General features: G+C 31.0%; 1 protein-coding gene across 17 annotated transcripts in view; it reads left to right on the top strand.

Moving 5' to 3' along the window:
- LOC108565022 (glutamate-gated chloride channel) overlaps positions 1–22,485 on the top strand; it is a 44,078-nt gene that overhangs the window by 13,114 nt on the left and 8,479 nt on the right. For 10 of the 17 annotated variants that reach the window (XM_017924257.1, XM_017924272.1, XM_017924261.1 and 7 more), the window contains exons 2-6: positions 16,032–16,123; positions 18,997–19,089; positions 20,165–20,256; positions 20,578–20,652; positions 21,989–22,053. In XM_017924257.1, coding sequence (XP_017779746.1) covers positions 19,007–19,089; positions 20,165–20,256; positions 20,578–20,652; positions 21,989–22,053 — 315 coding nt within the window. In that variant the 5' untranslated portion in view covers positions 16,032–16,123; positions 18,997–19,006. The remainder of the gene's footprint in view (positions 1–16,031; positions 16,124–18,996; positions 19,090–20,164; positions 20,257–20,577; positions 20,653–21,988; positions 22,054–22,485) is intronic. The other 7 variants (XM_017924270.1, XM_017924271.1, XM_017924265.1 and 4 more) reach the window with 2 other exon arrangements.

Raw genomic sequence — 22,485 nt, 5'->3', positions numbered from 1 at the left:
TTTTTCACGGTGGCCACTCCTACCGGTGGATTTAGATAGCCGATCGATGGGTTGGCTACGCTGAAAACAAGAAGGGAAAAAACAAAGCTTTGTTTACCAGTCAATAACCGCTTTTCCGTCGCGGACGTAGAATCAATCGCAAATAGAACTAGCATCGTTAAAAGCGAAATCCTCAACTGCAATTGTTCGTCGGGCGATAATCCCGAAGGCAAACACAAATCATTTAATTGTGAATTGGATTAAGCCATAAACTTTGCTTTACTTTAACGAGGCCACATTCAATCTACCGTAATAACTTTAATGCAATAATCGAACAATAAAATGAAACATTATCAAACAATATATTAGTGTAAAACATCATCCAAACACATCATTTAAATGCCACAAATTTTGTAAATAATATAATACAGTTATACCTCGATTAATCTTCTTTGTTATCACAGGAAGATTCGATATAACAAAGTTGTACTAGAAGAAGATAAAAACTTCAAAGAAATTACTAATACAATTATACAAATGGATTCATTCATATGTGAATGAGAAGGATGTTAGAAATTTATTGAATGCAATGATGGTTTTTCAGTGAAAGAATTAAAAAATATTGTTAACAATAAATAAAATGAAGAAGGTATTAAATAAGTTCTTGCCAATAAAAATATGTTAACAACCAAAGATATATATATAAAAAAACAACTATTTTAGCAAAAATACTAGAAAAAGTTGTACTATAAGAAGGAAATAAAGTCTAAGAAATTGTAAATGAAGTTATCTACATGACGTTTTAATAATGTCAATGAGGAGGATGTTTATTAAATTCAGAAAATTATTTCTGTAAAAGATTTCGATAACATTGTTAGGAACGAAGACAAAGAGAATTAAGACTATATAAATAAGTTCTTGCCAAAAAATGTTAACAATCAAAGATATAAAAATAATAGTGAAAACTATCCTGATTTAAGAAGGAAGATGTTTTATTGTTACATGCCATAACTTTAGACTCATGTTTTTAAATGTGATTTCACTTTGTATGTAATTAAAGTTTTCTTTGTTCGAAAAAAATACTTTTATTTTCCTGTCCATTACTGTATATCTTAACGAAGCAATTTCGTGGAACGCATGCTATTTGTTAATAGGGCAATTAGTATTAGTAGCATTATTTATAATGTAGGGATGTTTAAAATTAATATTATTGTGCCAACTTCATTAAATATGTAATTATTACAAATTTGAACCGAAATATATCTACCATTATTTTTTTATAAGACTTCATGAATTTGTTTCAAATATACTTAAGTACATAGTCTTGAGAGTATTTTTTTTTTGAAATTGCAATTGAAGATCTATCTCATTCACTATATAAAACTTCTTCAACTTATTTCATCCGGGCTTTACCCATGTTTATTGACCAATCAATCTTCCTCTACAGTTGCTATTTTTTCCAAATATTACAGCAAATGGTTAATTTGTTAAATAGTCAAATTGCTAGTTGCTTTTGATAATGATGAAATTATAGGGGTTGACGAAAAGACTCTGCCCACTGCAAATATAATATAAAAGAGGGTTTCAACTAGCGAATTGGGAAACCTTTTATACATAATCCTCTTAGCGAAAAAAGCTATGCAGTTTAAACGTGAATTCATTGCCCATTACCATTTTTTAAAGAATTATACGATGTCTAAAACTGTATATATTTGTATATGTTTTTTTTGACACGGATTCTTCATGAACAGTATAAAAACAGTTTTAGTGTACAGATCTTTAATAAAAATAAACATAATGTATTGTATATATTATCATTGTTTTTATTTAACAAATATATCAATTCTTTCAATACACATATTATCAAGAAAGTCTGTTAAAATGAAATGAAATAATTGTTTAATTTTTATAATTACATATTAACAAAAATAGAATGTAATAAATATATAAAACAAAGTATTTTTGTACAGTATTTTCGTCTAATAAATATAATAATTTTAATCATTTTTACACACCGCTGTATCTCATCTACATACATTTCACGAGAACATTCATTAATCGTCTTTGTTATTTATGCAGTTGACATTTTTCTTGAAATAGTACAACTTTTACAACAAACCAATTATAATAATATTTTCTCTTGTACATCTTTAAATACCTAAATATTGATTTTGCAATTATTTCTTTCTGCCGAGCATAATGATATATCGATTTATTCGTTGTTTCTTGTGGTTCGTTCATTTATACTGAATGTGGGAACACTATATTATTCGATTGCTCATATTTCACTTTCACATAACAGACAAAACTAAACTTTCCTCAATATTTAAGCACTTAAATAACAAAACAACACATCAAAGATCATGACTTTTTAGATGAATGAACAATTTGTGTGGCCGCATTCATGCAGTCTGTTATTTAAACGACCTATGGTAATGTTGATTTATTGTGCAGTGCAATGAATATTACAGTAATGAACAATTTCTATTTAGTCTGCATAAGTCATCATCGATCGTGCATTTCCACTGCGTGCGTACAATGCAAATGTTCAGCATTTAGCTGACTATACCTGATAATGTTATATTTAATTATAAAGTTGGTCTAGAGAGCGTCGATGTCGAAAATTAACATTTGATAAATATCAAGTAACCTCCCATTTGGTTAACAGCGATATCTTTTTTGTAAATAGAAAATAACTATTAGTATTATCATAAACAACAATAATAAATAAAAATGAAATGATACAATCAAATGGATCTTGAAATTAAGTTTAAGAAACTCGAAAAGTTTTTTATGTAAAAAGTTGGAATTATCGAAGAAAAAGTATTACAAGGATCTCAATAACAATCTCAATGACGTGTGTCGCGATCCATAGTGTAATTATTCGACCCACATATTTCACGTCGATATACTTTTATAATTACTTGCTACATTATACACACTTTTTAAGTATTGAATATGGAGGAAGTTGTTTTAAGACTTAAGTATTTAATGTATATTTGTTTCAAATATTGGCTCATTATGTTTGATTTTCATCATCATATTGGATTATGTTTGATTTGCATCGAAATTGCTGAACTAAACAAATCATTAATGAAATCATTTTCTATTTTTATTACCCACATAATATTGATATATTTTCAATGATTGGTATATAAAATCATAAGGGATACGTAACTTGGCAGAGTATAAGTAGAAGAGACAAAGTAGAAGATAAGAAACATCTAAAGAAACTCTCAAGAAAAATATTACAGGTTGATAAATAATATCAGATACACGAGAACTAGATTTTAGTAGCTATATATATATCTGACAGAGAGTAGTTGAGCGCCGCATCGTTGAAGTAAAGCAAAGTTTATGACTTAATCCAATTCACAAACTAAAAAGTTTCAAACCGCTGGATCTAGTTTTAAAAATGGGATTAACACTTAGCCTGTGTCGAAAGGGCACTGTCGTTGGATACTAAAAATATGTAAATAACATCCTACTATAAACATAAATATTTCGCATAGTGCAGCTTCAATCAATTAAATGAATTGATAACATGAATGATCGTTTTTAAGTTTATACAGTCAAGTCTCTTTTTGTGCAATTTATTTTTATGTAATTTTAAGGTCCTCTATTAGTTCGGTTGTTTGAATCTGTCTAATCAATTATCCGCACTATACGAGATATTGCTGTATATCAAATATAATCATATCATCTTGCTAACCCACAAAAAATCTATTCTATATTTTTTTATTAATCTTTATTACAAATTATATAAACCAATGTATCTTTTTGTATCTTTATTACACATTATTTAGTAGATGTTGTTTAAGATGCGCATCAAAGACAATAACAAAGAATAAAAAAAGATGTCACAAATCATAACTATTAAATGAAATTAGCCCATCTAGTTTGCGATTAATTCCGTCCAGTTTAGATTGCTATGGCTCGATGTAGCATGGAACATCAATTCCATTTTTTGGACAGAGATATGCCGTTTTATATTTATGGCTGCTCAGACTCGAATCTCATAAATTACACGAACGATGATCACCCCGTGGCACGCATTTAACGAGACGTGGGAGAGGCGGCGGTAGAGGAAGGCCGCTCAATTTCCTTCGCATGTACTATGAATTAATGAAATTTTACCTATGCATGGAAATTGCATCCCAAATATGAGCCCAGAAAATAATCCAATAAGCACGATCCCCAGAAGAGAAGGTGGGCGATGGTTGGTGTTGGGCCAGACAGGAAAATCGTGAAATGTGCTCAACATCGATATGATGGAATCTGTCGTCCTTTTATTATTTATTTTTTGGTATGCACCTTCGGGAAAGCCTCCGGTCCTGAATTTACGACGCGCCACCGCCCATATAGATAAGTCGCATGTTTTAAGGCACAGTACTTGCGAGAGAAGCAAAAAAGAAGAAATCCCAACTAAGTTTATTTATGTAAATGAAAGTATTGCAAGTTGGAAAGTAAGTGTGCCTTCGGTGGGTGGTAGAACCAGCAGCAGTAGCGGTTCGCAATTCCGTTTGACCAAAATCAATGATAGGCGAACTCTGGGCAATCCTTGTTGTTGCCAAATGCACTCTGCGGTATCCTATATGAAATTAAGTTGCGAAAACTTGACCTCCAATTCTTGCTAACGCAAAGAAAGGTATAAACACTAAAAGCAAATAATTTTTATGAAAAAAAAATGAATTATTGTCTCAACTATGTTTTGTTGCCAAGAACAAACAGATGGTAATTTATTATAGAACTTTATTATTTAAAAGGATGAATGCGTAGCTTATAAAGCTGACATGCACAAATGTCAGCTTTATAAGTCAAAAATAAATAGTTCAAAACAAAGGAATTTTATTGTTAACATCAAATAGTTTGAAAAAATAAATAGATTTTTACTTTAATGTTTATGTTATAATTAATGCCCCCGCGTTTTATATAATATAAATATTAAATGAAATTACAAATTGTTTAATTAGTTTTTTTTTTATTAACAACTTTCATTAGCAATTTCCTTCTAGTTCGTGTTCGTAGAGTCACATTGTTTTCGTATATGCTTTCCAATATCCATTTTATAGTCGAAACTTTATAAATACAGAAATACCGCAGTGCGGGTTCGACAGTCCAAATTCACATTTTCATAACAAAACTAAAATTCCATTAACAAAATAAAAATAAATTGTAAAAATCATTTTTTTTAGACATAGTTGATCTTTTTTTCTTTCTTCCGTACTATACGATGTATTGCATTTTAGTACTTAAGAATTTAATAGAATATTCTAATATTTGAAAATTCAATGAAATATAAATAAAATTAGGTAAACTACATATTCAAATTTCAATATCTTAGTTTTACATATCTCGGAATTATAATATTCGACACAACTTATAACATTTATTAAGTTAAAATTTGTGTCGAATATTATAATTTCCTTCAATATCTAGTGAAGTCATACCTCAGTTAACGTTACTTCTGATAACGAAGCTTTGACGTTACGGAGTCAGCAATTTCAAGACCCAATTATAATATTAAAAATATTCAATCTAAGGCTAACGCCCTACAAAATATGGTAAGATTTTTACCAGAAGAAGAAAATATAATTTCTTAGAAATGGAGTTATCCAGATGGCTCGATCAATAGGTTTCGAAAATGACGATGAAGATGATGTTAGAAATGTATTCAATGCAGAAGATGATGTTTTTTTTAGTGGAAGATTTATAAAACCTTGGTTACCAATGAAAACAAAGAAAATAAACACGAAATTAAATATTTAAAAAAGATTCAAATTACATTTTTTTTTTCTAAAAATGATCCTGATTTAGTAAGAAGTGTTATTGTTAAATACAACAACTCCGTATATGTAATCTTTAAATGAAAAAGAATCATAAACAATCAACTTCAGACTCATATTTTAAAATATGATTTTAATTTTATTATTTATTTAATAAAAACTTTTCTTTGTTCTAAAATATAAAACTTTTCATTTTCTTTAGAAAGGGAACGTTTCTGGCTATAGTATGTTTACCTTTCAAAACAAAGTTTCGCTTAAGGAAGTTATTTTGTGGAACGCTTATGACTATATATATAGTCATAAGTGGTATAAATACTAACATAACGCTACACACTTTAAAGATGTACCGTTTGATTATGTAGGGTGTCCCAAAATTAACGAAAGATTTGAATTTGCTGTCATTTGTGCAGTAAAGTGTTGGCAATCCCAAAAAATAAAAAAATTGGTAGCTGAGAGGTTAGGGTTAATAAAAATGGGGCGTTGGCTGGATGCTCAATAAGCATCAACAATTGGATGCTGATTTTTCGAGCAAAATCATCATAAGCGATGAAGCACATTTTCACCTTGATGGCTTTGTTAATCGCCAAAATTGCCGCATTTTGGGTCCGGAGAACCCACATGTGATTGTCGAAAAACAAATGCATACACAGAGTGTCACTGTTTGGTGCGGATTTTGGGCTGGAGGCATCATTGGACCATACTTATTTTAAAATGAAGCTGGTCAAGCAGTGACTGTTACTGGTGCTCGATATCGCGACATGATAACACACTTGTTTCTGCCCCAGTTAGATGATATTGATATAGACGACATGTGGTTTCAACAAGATGGTGCCACATGCCATACAGCCCGTGAATTCAATTACTGCATGAGACATTTCCTAGTCGAGTACTCTTTCGTTTCTGTGATCAGAATTGGCCCCCTATATCTTGTGATTTAACATCAAATGAATTCTTTTTATGGGGTTATTTAAAGTCAAAGGTCTATGTCAACAAGCCCACAGCCATCCGTGCATTACAGGAGGAAATTAAACGCTGCATCAACGATATTCAACCCACATTTATGCCAAATGGTCATGGAAAATTTCGATAAAAGAGTGCGTATGTGCCAGCAAAGCTGTGGAGACCATTTGCCCGATGTGTTATTCCATAAATAACCCTAACGTATGTATTTTATGATTCAATAAAAAAATCACAACTTGAAGACTAAAAACTGTGTTTTCTATTTAATTCAATTCTATCGTTAATTTTGGGACACCCTTTATATGTAAACACAATTGCTGCTATTTCATTAGAATCTCCTGTATAAATTATATTTTCAAAGAAGATTAATACAACAACCAGAAAATCACAAACAACAATTCAACGTTTTATTCCACGCCAGATTCCGAAGTATATATGTTATCATGCAACAAACGTTATCTCTTCGCTTCCACTTCAGGTGAGCTTTGGGACAACCGGTCCAAATCCTTATATTTCCTTGACTGAACATCGTAAATAATCTTAACATCCGGAGCATCCCTCAAGAATTCTGTATTCAATATTTCTTGTTTCGAATGAAGAATTATCGTAGATGTAGCTTTTATCGCCTGGAGCGTTTTTACTTGAAGCAGCGGTCGTCAGCAAATGCCAATACATACATATATGAAAATGTTGGGCGTCTGAGAGTTCAGCATTTTTTTTTAATCAATAATGAATAATTTACATGATAATATATATCTGGTGATTCCTAGTTCATTTAATCTTTAAATCATTTTTATCCTTATAAAATTAGAAATCATTAAAGAAGTAACGAAAATATAATTTAACTCAACAAATTAAATGGATTTTAATTACTTTAAGTAAGTTCAAACATAAAAAAGTAATAATAGTAATTTTAGACAAGAAAATATTTTTCTATATCTGAATTCACTGGATCAATACTTACTACTATAACGGACACTCTTTCTGTTGCATACAAATCGAACTCAATTAATGGTAAAAATAAACACACATTTAGTTCATTTTATGACAATCCGCGTTATAATCAGACATTTATAAATACAACAGAATTTAATATAATCCACTTATTTCTGGTAACAATAAAAATACAGCTTCGATCAGTGCGGATTGAAAACTTCAAATCTAATATAAAATTTGACAAAATAAAAAAATTAATACACAAGATTATTTTTTATACATAATTTATTGATCTTTTTCCTCTATACAGTTTTTGTGCTGTTTATTAGGTTGCATGTTTAAAGTCCTGGATTAGTCCGGTTTTAAAGTATGCGAACCATAGCTAAAAAATGAATCTGTTTAAGAAAATCTCACGGCTAATTTTGATGGAAGCTACTGTATGAAAACGTTATTATCATTTATAAATGTACGAATCTCGTGAATACTCTATGACCTTTCCTTCTACAGGCCTCCGTACATTTTCCATTGTAATTAATACACCTTTTGTGCATGCTGCTTTCTCTACTGTTCCTGCTGAAGTTCAGAATACGAGATGAAATGCAAACGACGTAGACTTGCAAAATTGTATTTAGTCCTGCGAGACTCGCAAAAGCTACTCTCGTAACGTACACAAAAACATTGTGAAATCGGTGAATGAGTAAAGCAGATTATAAATACTCTTCACATTTTAGTAATTCAGAGAGACGCATTACTTTGTGAACAGCGTAAATTTTGTTCATGAATTAGTATTACAACATTGTTAACTGGATCAATTGTTGATATTTTGCCATATACAAAACTTGGCGCTTACTACATCTAATAACTATTTAGAAACAAAATTAGTGCCAACATTGCTTTATTATAGTACTAATAATAAAATATGTTTAAACTGAACTATGACATGATAGAACTTTCTTATAATTATTTGTACAAAATGTATTAATATTACTCTCTTCATATTTACACAAATTTTAGTTCATTAAATAATCCTTAATTAATGTTCTTGATAGAAGTTTACTTATTGACATAGTTAAGTCCTGTAAGTTAAACCATCTGGAAATATACTCTTCAATAAACTGCAAAATTAATTAAATTAAGGTTGCTGACCAAATTTAATTCCACACAAGCACTCTCTTCTGAAGTTATAATGGTCGTCGGTTGATTAGTTATAATTAAAAGTTTAATAATTATTTAGTACAAGAATAATACAAAAGTTATACAAGAAATGCAATATGCAACGTTCCCACGGCACATCAATTAAAGTGTCTGAAGCAACGGTCATTGCCTTCGTCGATAGCGTGAACACAAGGTGCTTCAATATTTATATCGATTGCCCGTGTACATGGATCTGCACCCTTTACACTTCGATAAAAGGAAGTTGTTTATTCTTATATAATCGACATGCTATTACATGGAAACTACAATAATATTCACCACATCAAGTTACAAAGATAGATATATTCTAATTGTATTTAGCATTTTTTCTACATCAGCAGTTGCAATATCAATTGCATACAATTCGCCATAGTAGAGCAAATATAATATTTTACTTTCTATACCGTAAACTTGGTAAAACATATTTTATGCTTATCACATAAGACAATTTATGTATATTTACTATTTAAGTAGAAAATGTTCGTATAGTTTTTGTACATAAATGGAAATAAATAAAATGGCAGAAATTAATTGTGTATTAAAATGTGATATTTATATAGATTTAAGAAATGGTATATCAAAATTTAAAACCTTGAAACCTCAATAAAATATAATTTAAAATGGACTATAATTACTATAAAAACGTCGATTTAAGCAAAACTTACTTCATAGGTATAAAATACCATTGCTGCAACGTTCCTTCCTAGATCCAGGATCATTTTCGGTATTTAAATCTTTGATTGTTCACAGACGAGTAAAATATATTTTTTTAAGAAAATTTAAAGTTGAATTTTTACACTTCCTTTGGCAATTCATTATCCTTAATTAGTATATAACTGAAGAAATGCTAATCACTACATTTGTTGCTGCATATGTATTGTTTCTTTTACTATCATTCCAAAAAAAAGTCATTATTCATTACTTGTTATACATGTTAGAAATATATTCATTGCTGAAAGATGATAGTTTTTCAGTAGAAGATTTAGAATTTGTTTAGCACAAAGACGAGTTTCATTTGAGCCTAATTTTCTCAAAAAAACAATTCGTTGATTTCTGCAGCAAATGGCTTTATGTTTGGAACCTCGCAAATCATTTCTTCCATTATTTCTAAGGAATTTTAAAACTGTTTTACTTGTTTACAAATATTTTTTAATGTTTTAATTACAAAAACGCATACGAGCATTATTATTATTATTGCTTTCCAATTTTAAAACTTAATAATTATTATTTTTACCGTGTAAAATAAAAATTTGAAAATAAATTTTAAACGCCTGGGACACAATTTTTGGCAAGAACTTCTTTTAATTCGTCTTTATTTTCTTTGTCTTCGTTATTAACAAGGTTTTCTAAATCTCTTCTTCTGACTTTAATAACATCGACATTTTCGAAACATATTTGGCTCAATCACCACCTGGAAATCTGCATTTCTAACTTCTTAGATGTTATTTTCTTCTTTTAGTATTATTGTTGTCACATTTTGCGTCAAATTCTAAAGCATTTCTTAGTGATCCCTTTCTAAGAAAAGTAAATGTTTTCAATTGCGTTTTTAATGTACTAGTAGTGTAGTTTTTCCAACGAGTCGACGTTAATCACCAATCGGATGATTGTCGGGCGTTGGCCTCAAAGTAGATTTTTTTTATTTTAAATTACGTACTTTGTTATATCGATGCTTTGTTATCAAATGTAACGTTAACCTAGGCAAGGCTGTAGTTTTAATTAAGAATAAAATAACATAAATGAATGTAAAACTCTAACCATTTTCGTTGTAAATATTTACTAAGATTATTTATATTAACAATGATTTAATGTTAGGTTTAATTACAATGATAAATGTTCAGAAATCGATTTTGGACATACGGGATATGATTAATATTTACTAAATCGTAAATATGCTTCGAACACATTAACGTAATTAATATTCACTAAGCATATTGTATTGCTCTTATAAATCAATTAAATTCGGCAGAAAATATCGCTAAATGTGCTCGTTTGAATAAATTACATTTTCTCCAGCAGCAGGTTCAGCACACGTTCTGCAATAAATCAAGAACGGAGAATTTTCTCTTCGAAATTTCTACTCTTTATTCCCATTTAATTGCGTTCATTTCGAAAGAAAAAAGTTACGTGCGCAGGCAAGTTCACAGTGCCCGCGAATATATTCACCTAATTGTTTCCTGGTTTGCCCGTAATGACGAACGAAATCTTATTAAAAGGAATAAACATAAAGGGGTTTTCATTTAATTAAACCCGGAAATACCACCGGGTTGCGGCTTCGGCAGACCGTAAACAAAGGGAAAACGTTATTCCCCTTTAAATGGATTGGACGAACGGAGATGGGCAGAGTAGCAGAGATAATAATGGTAGCTGGTAGATAATGGATACAAAGCGAGATAGTCGATGTGCACATAGCTCATTATAATCGAGTAATACTTACTGGACCGCCTTATTACTAAACTATTATGAACAAACTAAACCGCGACGCTTTTCGAATCAAATTCGCACACGGGAAAATGAATCGATATTTCCTTCGGTACTTCAGCTGCCTTCTATTCCAATATAAAAATACTTAGTGTGATACCTGAGCACGAAACTGGATATAAAACATTATTACTTGCACGCTTTTCATTTAATCTCACGCACATATTTTATTTGGAAACTTATATTGTATTTGTTTTATATTCTTAACATATTTATTTGGCAGTTGAAATTTTTGATTATAATTACAATTTCTAGTAAATTTCAATTGCAAAAAATGTACTGAATTGAAAAAAAAAACTCAATAATATTGAAATGTTATAAGTCAGAATTTTACCAAATCTAACAAATTTGTTACAAATTATAATCAAAATTATTTCTATATTAATCTTTAATGATAAAACATATATAATATAAAATATTTATCTAATCACCGTTAGTCGACAGTAAAAACTTTTTCAAATAATAAATATCTTCTTTATTTACAGACAATAGAATATAAAATATTACTACTATTTCTAGTATCATATTAACAATTGTAAGATTATAAACAATTATAATGGTACCTTGTTAAATTTTTTTGTCAGATGCAAAAAAAATGTTTAAAATTACTTGGTCTAAGTGTTATAAAGAGTAATTAAAAAAAAATATGTATCCAAATCGGCAGTTACTTTGAAAAGTTCTTAAGCCATTATCAATTGTCACTATAATATCTATAATATAACAGTTATTAACCTTCTATTTCTTAATTAGTTGCTCCAAAATGTAATAATCTGTTGATGAATTTTACATTAACTTATAATTATTATGAGTTTACGAGTTTATGAGTGAAGGTCAAGTGAAACTGTGAAAATTAATAGATGTTACAAACCACTATAAGAAGTTGAATTACTGTAGCATAAGACATTGGTAAAAGAACATTATAATCATTGCCACACACCTCTTTCATACATAAGTTTAATCTTATCGTGAATTTTCTTTTTCATATAATTTCCGATACTCAGACAAATATACTGTGTCTATATTATATTAAGTAAAAACGTCCGATTTCGAACTGAAAGTTTGGTTTATTATATCTCAAACAAAAAGCAGTATAATTAAACAAAGTTTGTGCTTAAACTATTAGTACAGTTTTGCCATCTTAACGATAGTTTTTTAATACCGGCAACGCAGAAATCTTAGGAGCGTATTTTTTACAACTTATTGTTCATTGCAAGAAGTAGTCCTATCCCTGGAAACAATGACAGAGTTTCCAAGTACAGCTCTTTGAGCGTTTGACGTTATTCGTGCGACATGTGGTCGTGCATTGTCCTGCAAAAAGTTGTGCTCTCTATTCACCAATCTCGGCTGTTTAATCCTTAGCTCCCTCGTCATTTCGTCTATTTAGTTACAGTAGACATCATCCATAATCGATTGACTTGGTCCCATGAAGCTGTAATGGAAAATACCAACGCTGGATCACCAAACAGACATCGTTTGCTTTTTTTCTGTTTTGTAGTGTGTATCATGTGTGTAGTGTGTGTTCCATTATACAATCATTTTGCCGAACGTTTGTCGAAAATAATCCATTTTTCGTAGTACGTAACAATATGATGTAAAAATGGTTCGCCTTTAGATCGCGACAATAAAGAAAGACAAGCTGCGAAACTATTTATCGTTCGATTAATTAATGCATAACCCACCTATCCAGCTTCAGAGATTCCTAAATATCAGGTTTACTTGATGTAATCGGATATTTCATACTTAATGTCCTAATAGTTGTATAGAATATATGTTGAAAGAAAATTATCGATTCCTTTTGTTTATTAAATTATTATTAAATGACGGATCTATTAATTAATGTTGAATTTTTAACTATATGAAATTGAAATGTGTAATAAAGTGGAAAAATGGTTTCGGTCTGATATGTTGTGAAGGATCAAACATGAGCGTTTGTGGAATGAGTCTCCAAATGAGTATCGACTAAAGTGGAAAAAGCTCGATACGAAAACGGGCGCAAACGTTAAACGCGCAACATTGTTTGTAGTTAGAGAAACGAAACATGAAACGCGTTTTTTTTTAATTGCCTTTCTCTGAAACTATTACAATCATTATCAATTAATTTACTTTAATAACTTTATATTTTTTAACGACATTTACTTAAAATGAAATACATTAATACCTCCGGTTGCGCCAATATTCCGAACTGTTTGAAATCGGACTAATCCAGGACTTTAAAACCGCATAAACATAAGCCGCACAAAAAGAAACTTGACTGTAAAAAAAATCAAATACGATATTAGTGATTAAAAGTCGGACAGTTTAGAAAATTTTGTTTTCCCAATAGCGAATTGTAGGTTTTGTTTTGTTGAATGCACCAACAATAATGGAAGTTTCATATTGTACGCTATTTCTGTATTATTTTTTTCGCCATCACGAAAGCAAACGGCCATTTAATTAATATTTTATATTATAGTTCGCAAACAAAACGCTTTCACCTATATGAAAGACTCGTATTTATCGGGAATTGAATTTCACCCGACCGCGCGGCGCGAGACGGAATAAAACGAAGAAATCTCGTTACATGTCTCCACTATTCTCCTGCCAAGAAGTTGACAAGCGCGAACTTGAATCTGAGAAATATCAATACTTTCGGCATGTATAATCAATTGAACAAAAAAAGAACGATTTCATGGTGGATGGTGGATGTCCAAAAAAAACTTTTTTTTTGTCCTGCCTATCGTGTTCACAGTGAATTTGAAGACAGGCTATTACCAATCAGGCATTTATTCTTACACGAGTTTTTTTTGTTGTTGTTGTTTTGTTTTAATGGTATCTAATGTCTGGAGGTAACACGAAGGTTGCTGCAGTACACATACATTCAGTAAACACAACTGTGTAACTATATATAAACTTATCCCAAGGGAGCCATTAGGTTCCTCAACAGACACGATAATAATAAAATTGCAAATTTTATGACGGCGCAACGTGAATGTTTCGAATGAACCAAGTATTTTATGCATTTTCCCCATTGTGCCCAGAACTCGATCAATTTTGAATCGTAAATTGCTTAAATGAATTAATTAATATCACGAATAAGCAGAGGCACAAATTTTGAAACTGTCTAAAATTTATAGTGGCATTGAGTTAGTTATACATTCAAAATAAATGTACACTCTTGTAGTTTTTATACACAATCTGTTCACCAATGTGAAAATTGAGTAAATTTAAGATCGCGGTTGACATTAAATGGATAATCTTTCCCGGTGGATAGTTAACACTGTCATTGTCCATCGACTTGGCTGAAAAGGTCCATATACTGAACCTCATTCATTTGACTGTCTGGTCGGGACTATAGGGCGACTTAACCATTTGGCTATTAGTCGCCCTACTCTTGCAGTTTAGTATTCATTTTTAGAGTTAATTATATGTACTTTTCATTTACTGATGTTTTTGAATCAACACACTTAAAATAAATTTTAGTCACCAACTAGAAGATACTAAAATTTATTTACTGTATTAGCATATACGCGGTGTATAAAACATTGCCATTTTTTATATTTTAAACTGAAAATAGTACTATTTGTCCCAAATATTTGTAATTAAATTGGTGATTTAGTACAAGTTTATTTATAGACGTTAATAGTAAAAACTGTATGCATAAATTCAAATAAATCCATATAACCTATTTGTTGCAATAAAATATTTGATTTAAACTGATCGCTGGATAATAATTTGAAGAAGATTTATGGGTCGATGGACAGTCACAGCGTTTAAAATACCTGAGTGCGAGAGTGTGCGCGTAATTTATAAATGAAGGGGAATGGATATCAGTGCGCCAAGCTGAATTTGATGTGAAATGCGAGACACTTGGGAAATGCAACGTTCCAACAATCCTCATGAATATAACATACGTATGTGTGTGCTGCGCCGCGTTCTGCTCGCAGCGAAAACAAAGGCCCATTCATCCTCCTTTTTCTTACCACCCATGAGAGTCCCTTCAATCCTTTTTTCATCATCATTCACATTAGTTTACTTTTCTCTTATTATGCTGAAAGTATTAAAACGTTCTGCTTGTCTACTAGCGCTGTTACAACAGTATGTCCTATGAGATTCATATAAAATGCTCATGTGAAAAAATAATAAAAAAACAGATTTAACTAATCGTCAAATTACTGGAGAAGCTTGAGTTTTAACACACTTTTTTATTGCTCGAAACCTTTATCAAAGAATTTAAGATTGTCTTCAGAATTGATTTGGCACTTGCCAAATACTAAATGAATAACAGTTTTGAATATACAGCTAAACCGGACTAATCGAAAACTTTAGAACCACCAAAATATAAACTGCAAGAGACAAACCGTATCAATAGAAAAAAAACGATAATTTATCTATAATAATTTTAGTTCCTTATGCAAACAAGTAACTTGCAAATCGTGTTCATGGGGAAATTTTGTTAATTTCAATTAACTGGCAAATACAAAGAAATATCTATTTATATAACTCTGTATACGCAAAACTTAATAATAGAGCATCATGCATATGATGTAGTTATCTTGTTTTGCGCTTGCCTTTTCAACGCAAGATTGAATGTATAGTGGACAAGGCTTGTCACACATGCGAGTCGCGAATCTCATTAAACTAGTTTTGAGAATAGATAACGTCACTTTAGGTTCTCTTCTCGTCCCTGCTCCTATCTTTCGTTCTTCTTTCTGTTCGCAGGTGATGAGTGGTGAGATTAAACACCACGAAATGCTGAAACATCCCAGTCACGTGGGCTGACCTGACTCGCCCTCACCACAATCACCGGGAAGGTAAACGGAGTATATTAACTTATATTTATTTTATAAGAAATTAATCTTTATTCAAATAAAAAATGGAATTAGTAATATATTTAGACTAATATTCAGTCATATTTTATGATAAGAACTATTTATTCACAATATAAATTACTATTTATAAACTCTAATTCACACAAATTTCGATAGCTAAAATAATAAAATCTACCCCTTTGGCCAGCCTATTAGTATATATATTTTTATTGTATGTTAAAATTTATTTATGTATAAATTGTACTTTTTTTCTCTTCTTCTTATGTATCGATGTTTGGCCAATAAATTATTATTATATAAAATCTACAAATAAAACAAATATTTTGATTAAGATACTTAAATAATATTAACTTGCTGTTTTGTCAAATACATTCCGAAATAATCAATATTTATCAATGTATTAAAGACATAATCAATTTATACAAACTTACTTTAAGTTGTTGCAAAACATCTCTCTTTCATTTGTTTTATATTGTTATCTCTTCCGAATAAAATTAAAGTGCAATATTTCTGTAATAAGTCAAAAAGGTCGTTGTTTTGTGTTTATTACTATTCAAGTTAGTTCGAAAATATCTATAAAATACCGAACCGAATCAAACATATTTATATATCTACTTAATAATAATATTATGCAATTATGAATCTATGATAATATTATGATCTAATGCAGTTTGCAAAATGCAACAATTTATAAGCAATGCAAGCAATCTTCAAGATCTGCCGGTCCGTAGATGCGAAACCGCTGTGTAGTGGCGTATTTTGATAATTCACGAAACGCTTCTATAGAACTAACGTCAAAGCTTAGTCAAAAATAAACATTCATAACCTCAACGTGACAGCTCCGCCTGAATAAGACTAGTGAAGCCTCGTTAAGGGTTACCGTTGAATTATGATTTGATGACTGCGCCACATCAATGATCATATTTGACGACACTCATCCGTAAAGGGACGCAAGAAGAAATAGGTTTATTAACCTAATATCATTTTTGGTACCATTGAGAAATTCTATCTGCCATCCATGATCAATATAAGCGAAAAGTTCTATAGACGGTTTTACCTTAAAGGAAATTTAATAACGTTGAAATTCAATGCTGAATTTAAAATGAAAATTAGATAATAACTGACATCCCCCAGATTGTTCTCGGTTTGAAGTGAATTATTCAATTTTTTATAACAAAGGAAAACGGATCAAGTTAATTTTCAGGAACAATACCATTGTTTTCTTTTTGTATAATACATCCGTTTAATTTGACTTTTCTTTTATTCAATTAATTTCAGCGAACAAAAAGCTCCACTTCGCTATATTCAAACAAAAATATGTGTTTCACTTCTGCGACTTCAATTCCATTCGTATTCCGCTGGCGAAGACATAAATATTTGAATACCTAAAGTCCCTTTACCCTCATCTTCAGTCAAGCACTGTCGTTGATCTTCTTTCCTTTATCTCAGAGGTTTATACTCTCCTCTTTCGCACACTTTCTGTATATTTTTTTTCATAGGACATAGGAATAGAGACGTTGTACGCGAAATTGGGTGGCGAGAGCAGCGCGGTTTTGAACGCGCTCGCTAATCGATACGCTGCTGCGGAATGCCACATGTCTGCATAGGGAAAACGATGGTCGTGAGGGGGGATTGTCCCAAAACGAGTCACCCTCTGCTCCTGTCCCAGAAATATGAACACACACATCTTCATTTATCTTCAATTCATTTTTCAATTAGCGACGTTAGTCGTTCGGGCGAGCAATGTGGAAATCGAGCCAGGAAAGTTTGCAAATAAACAAACCGATAATTTTCCAAATTACACAAGTCGCGCAATCCTCCATGGACATTCGGGGCGCCGACAAATCCGTATATCCCGGTGTCGGATTTAAAACTAAAGCGACCGGGATTAAACTAACACAAAAAAAAATAGAGGGTAAGAAAGATACGCAAAGGACGGGCGAAACCAGAATCATATCGGGATGCTTCACAAAAGCGGGCGGATCTAAAAATAAAAACTACCGCTTTAAATTTTCAAATGCCCTTTAAACCCCCTTCGTACGCATACACATACATACAATCCGGACCCTATCAAAACCTGACAACTGATTGAAACGTGCAAATTTAGAGCGGATTTCAATTAAATATTTCATAAACTTTAATTGTAATTAAGCAAGCATCGACCCCAATTATACATTGATGACATTCCCCCTCATATCAACGTTCTCGTGAATGGCTCCAGTTCAATTGAAATCTTTAATAATAAAATTGTTGTATTCCTAGAGATCGCCTTATTTTTTTTCAGATGGTCTAATATGTGTCCTATTTGGTTTGTATCATAGTACAAATTGCCGGTTCGCGACTCTAATCTACGGTCTGTGAAAAATTAAAAATAAATTAATATTAATAAATTAAATCCAAACTAGTCCTAACTTAATATCTAAATCAGTGTTCTTCAACCTGTGGCCGGTGGTCATTTTCTACAGGAGGTGATTTAGATACATTTTTTTTCGAAACATGCTCACAACTTCAACGTAATGGCTTCGTCTGAATAAGACTAGTGGCGCCTTGATAAGAGCTACCGTAGAACTAAGAATCGATGACTGCGCCATCACAGTGACCATATTTGCCGACATTCGTCTGCAAACGGACACAACACGAGATAGGTTCTTATATAAACATATTAGATTTGTTCTTATATATTCGATTTTTTATAAATTTTAATTTTAAAATCAATTAAGGAAACATTGAACCCAATTATATATTGATGGTACTCCCAGTCATCTATGAAAGTTTTCGTGAATGGCTCCATTGAAACGATTTATTAAGAAACTTGTTATATTTCTTACAAATCACCTTCTTGTTTTTTTTTTCAGATGTCCTAATATGGGTCATATTTGGTTGTTCATCAGAGCAGCTTTAATCCTGCTTATCACGAGACAATCAATCGCTTTATCTCTCGTAGATTTGTAAGTATCAAAGTATAATTTAATTTTATAGCGTATTATCTCTAGTATAACAAATACACCTTTTTATTTTAAATCACATATATGAAAATACAAAATTTATCGCGAATAATCTAAGAAAACAATAAGATGTTAGTTTATAATTTTCAATTACAATTATCAAAAAATAATCATTCAATTGGGAACTTTAACACCAATAAATATGATAAAAATGTAACTTTCTATAAACATCTATTATGTCTGGATGTTCACTAAATCAACATCCGTCAACATGGATTTACATTTCTTTAGGAATGTAAGGAATCCATAAATTATCCTGCTACTTCTTGTAAGTACTTATAGTTATTAATATTACTTACACAGTATGTTCATAATCATGTCGACTACATTTATAAACTCAAAGCATGATTTGAATGTGCAAGTAACGCGAAACCAAAAATTAAAGTATTTGAATTTATATTTTCTTTCAATTTTAATTTTAAAACACGTTTTACTGCACCTCCGCGTATTCATACAATGTAATTTTCAGCCTCGAAAGTACTTAATTAAAACATATTTCATTTTAGGGGAATGAAAATAAACGGTCATTTCTTTCAGCCAGCTTTTCCACTCGGTGTCGCTGTTTTCACTGTAAAAAATATATATATAAAAGAACCGGAATTTACGAGGCGCTAGTGATAAAATAGTCTGTTTTTCGTCTCTGCTTTTAACGCCCACGCTTGCAGCTACATCCCGTAGAAAAAAAATGAATAGAGGAAGCAAATTGGTAGCAAAAATTGGAATTGGAAATTTAGCATGATAGGACACGGTCGCAAATTAAAATCAACACCGAACGGTGCGAATCAATACCAAATATTGGTATGGAACCAGCATTTCCGTCAATTATTTTTTGTTAGAAGCCTCCCAAGTGTATCTTACTTGAGTCGACGATCATCTAAATATATTTTTTTATGTGTCACGAACGTCTCCCTCGTGTAATAAATATTTAATGAAATTCACTTTCTTTTTTTCTTTACTGAAACATTTACAAACATTTTTTTGGGATGAAAGCGAAATGATATTTATTATTACGTTACAGGTTAGACGAGGAAGGTAAATCGGACAAAGAAATCCTGGATAATCTGCTAGGCGTCACGAGATACGACAAGAGACTTTTGCCTCCCGTCACAGGTAAAATCCTTATTATACAAGCACGTGGCATGTAGCATATTAATCTTTCATTTATACCTTTTTTTTTGTTCTTTTACGATAATGTTAAGAAAATCCATTAATAGTATTTCTCTATCTATATACGTATAAAGCTTGACTTTTATTATCTACCACAATTAATTCGATACAGATAATGTCGTTTTAAAAAACAATCGTTTCCAAACCTTTGTTTATTTTGATTATCTTTTTTTGATGGAGCGAATACACAGTTCTGTTTTTCTTTATAAAATGCAAAGACATAAGATCCTTGGGAGTAAGATGATGCGGGTGTTGATGTTGCAGATGCGGACTTTTGCTGCGGCTTGCAGTCCCCCGAGGATAATGGTTCCATCCTCGTCCCAACCAGCAAACAGCGCGGTCCGTCTTGCTCCTTGTCTCTTTAAGCATTTTGCTCTTTCTCTCTCTCTCTCTCTATCTCTCTGTCTATAACTATCTTAATGTTTTCATATAGATCACCAGAGACGTTGCTCCAAAATCTTATCTACTTTTTAATTTATCGATGATCAAACTTGTTGAGAAAACAAACAAAAATATAAACATTTTGTTTGGATGCGAGCTCTGGGGTTCTATGCATCGGTTGCCGCTTTATATGTTAATTAATTTATATTTGTCCATTTATTTCTAAAGGGTTGAGCGAATCCACATTAACTCTGTCAACTTCATGAAAATATTAAACAAAAAAAACTAAACGTCAAATGTCAAATGCTTTCCGATAAAAAAAATAATATTTTGATTTATGTTGCTCCATCAGCATCTTTTAATTCATCGTCTTCAGTCTTTTTCAATCAAAATATGATTGTTTATAACAGCGTTTCTCAAACTATAGGCAGCGACCCAATATTGAATAACGTTACATTTTTAATGGGTCACGAAATGACAGCTGTCACCTTGTTTCATCGTTTACAAAAATATATGAAAATTGATGAAATTTCAAATAGTCTTATTATTAGCATATAATATATTTTCTTTTAAGTAACATCAACAATTAATTGATGTAAATTAGCAAAGTTTATTCTTGTAAATAAAATAATATTTTGATAAAGTTGATATTTAAAGTAGTGCATTGGCCCATCCCTCTATATAATAGTCTCCACAAGTGTACACTAACACCAAACCATGTACGTTCCGACCGAAATAACAAAAACCATAAACAAGTATCTATAAATGTTAATGTTGTTCCTGAATGACACATAGTTAATAATGATTTAGTGATATTCACATGATTGTATTATTATAATTGCATGTAGGAAGCATTTAGCATAAAGGGAATGAAAGACGTTAAATGTTGAGACTTGGCCAAAATCCTGCACTGTTTGCTGTTGTCATTAACATTCTCTCTATCTCTCTATTTTTCTACAACTAACACAACTCATGCTCATCCGCCATCCAAATATATATCTTTGTATGTTTTACACATCCATCATACTATTAGTATTTCCAGAATACGATCAAACGGGTACCACAACCTCCTGGCATGTTGCTGTTTTTATTTAGCATTAAAAAAGAACTGAGAATCTTCCAGAGAATACTCTCCTTTAAACGCATCTCTATCATTTCATATTCCATGAATTTATATTGCTTGAAAAGTGTTAACCCTATTATATTATAGTGTCTGCATTACTAATATCTGTCTCTCGCACATGCTCTATTATTGATGGTCAAATTAATGTGCGAATTTTCATGTATGATGCAGGTACCTTAACAGTGAACGTTAGCGTCCTGCTTCTGAGTCTCGCATCTCCCGACGAATCTAGTTTGGTAAGCAACCTCCATATAATTCAAATGCACACACACGACTCCAGATTTTAAACGAGCTTATGCATTTTTAACGGGCCCATCCGCAGAACTTAATACATAGAAATTGCGTTATTAATAATATAAATAACGTCTAACTATCCAAAACTTTTCTAATAATATATAATTTATGTATTTAGTTAACTATATACTATATTTAAATAAAAAATATATTCTATTTTTTAAAAGATAACATTAATGTTTCATTGAAATTAACGCTTTATTTATTTATAGATTAATTTTACATTTCCGCCAATTAAATACAGTTGCAAATTAATTTCGTTTAATCCGATTATGCCGTTCATTGATTTACGAAGGAAAAAATGTGAATGACCTTTGAACCAGATATTTTAAAATGGGATTAATTAAAATAATAATTATAATCCAATTTAATAA

This window comes from Nicrophorus vespilloides, unplaced genomic scaffold (assembly GCF_001412225.1).
Source record: "Nicrophorus vespilloides isolate i.1.1-1 unplaced genomic scaffold, Nicve_v1.0, whole genome shotgun sequence".
In the NCBI taxonomy this organism is placed as follows: Eukaryota; Metazoa; Arthropoda; class Insecta; order Coleoptera; family Silphidae; genus Nicrophorus; species Nicrophorus vespilloides.
Note: the sequence above shows the minus strand (reverse complement) of the source record. Positions and strands in the feature narration are given on the sequence as shown.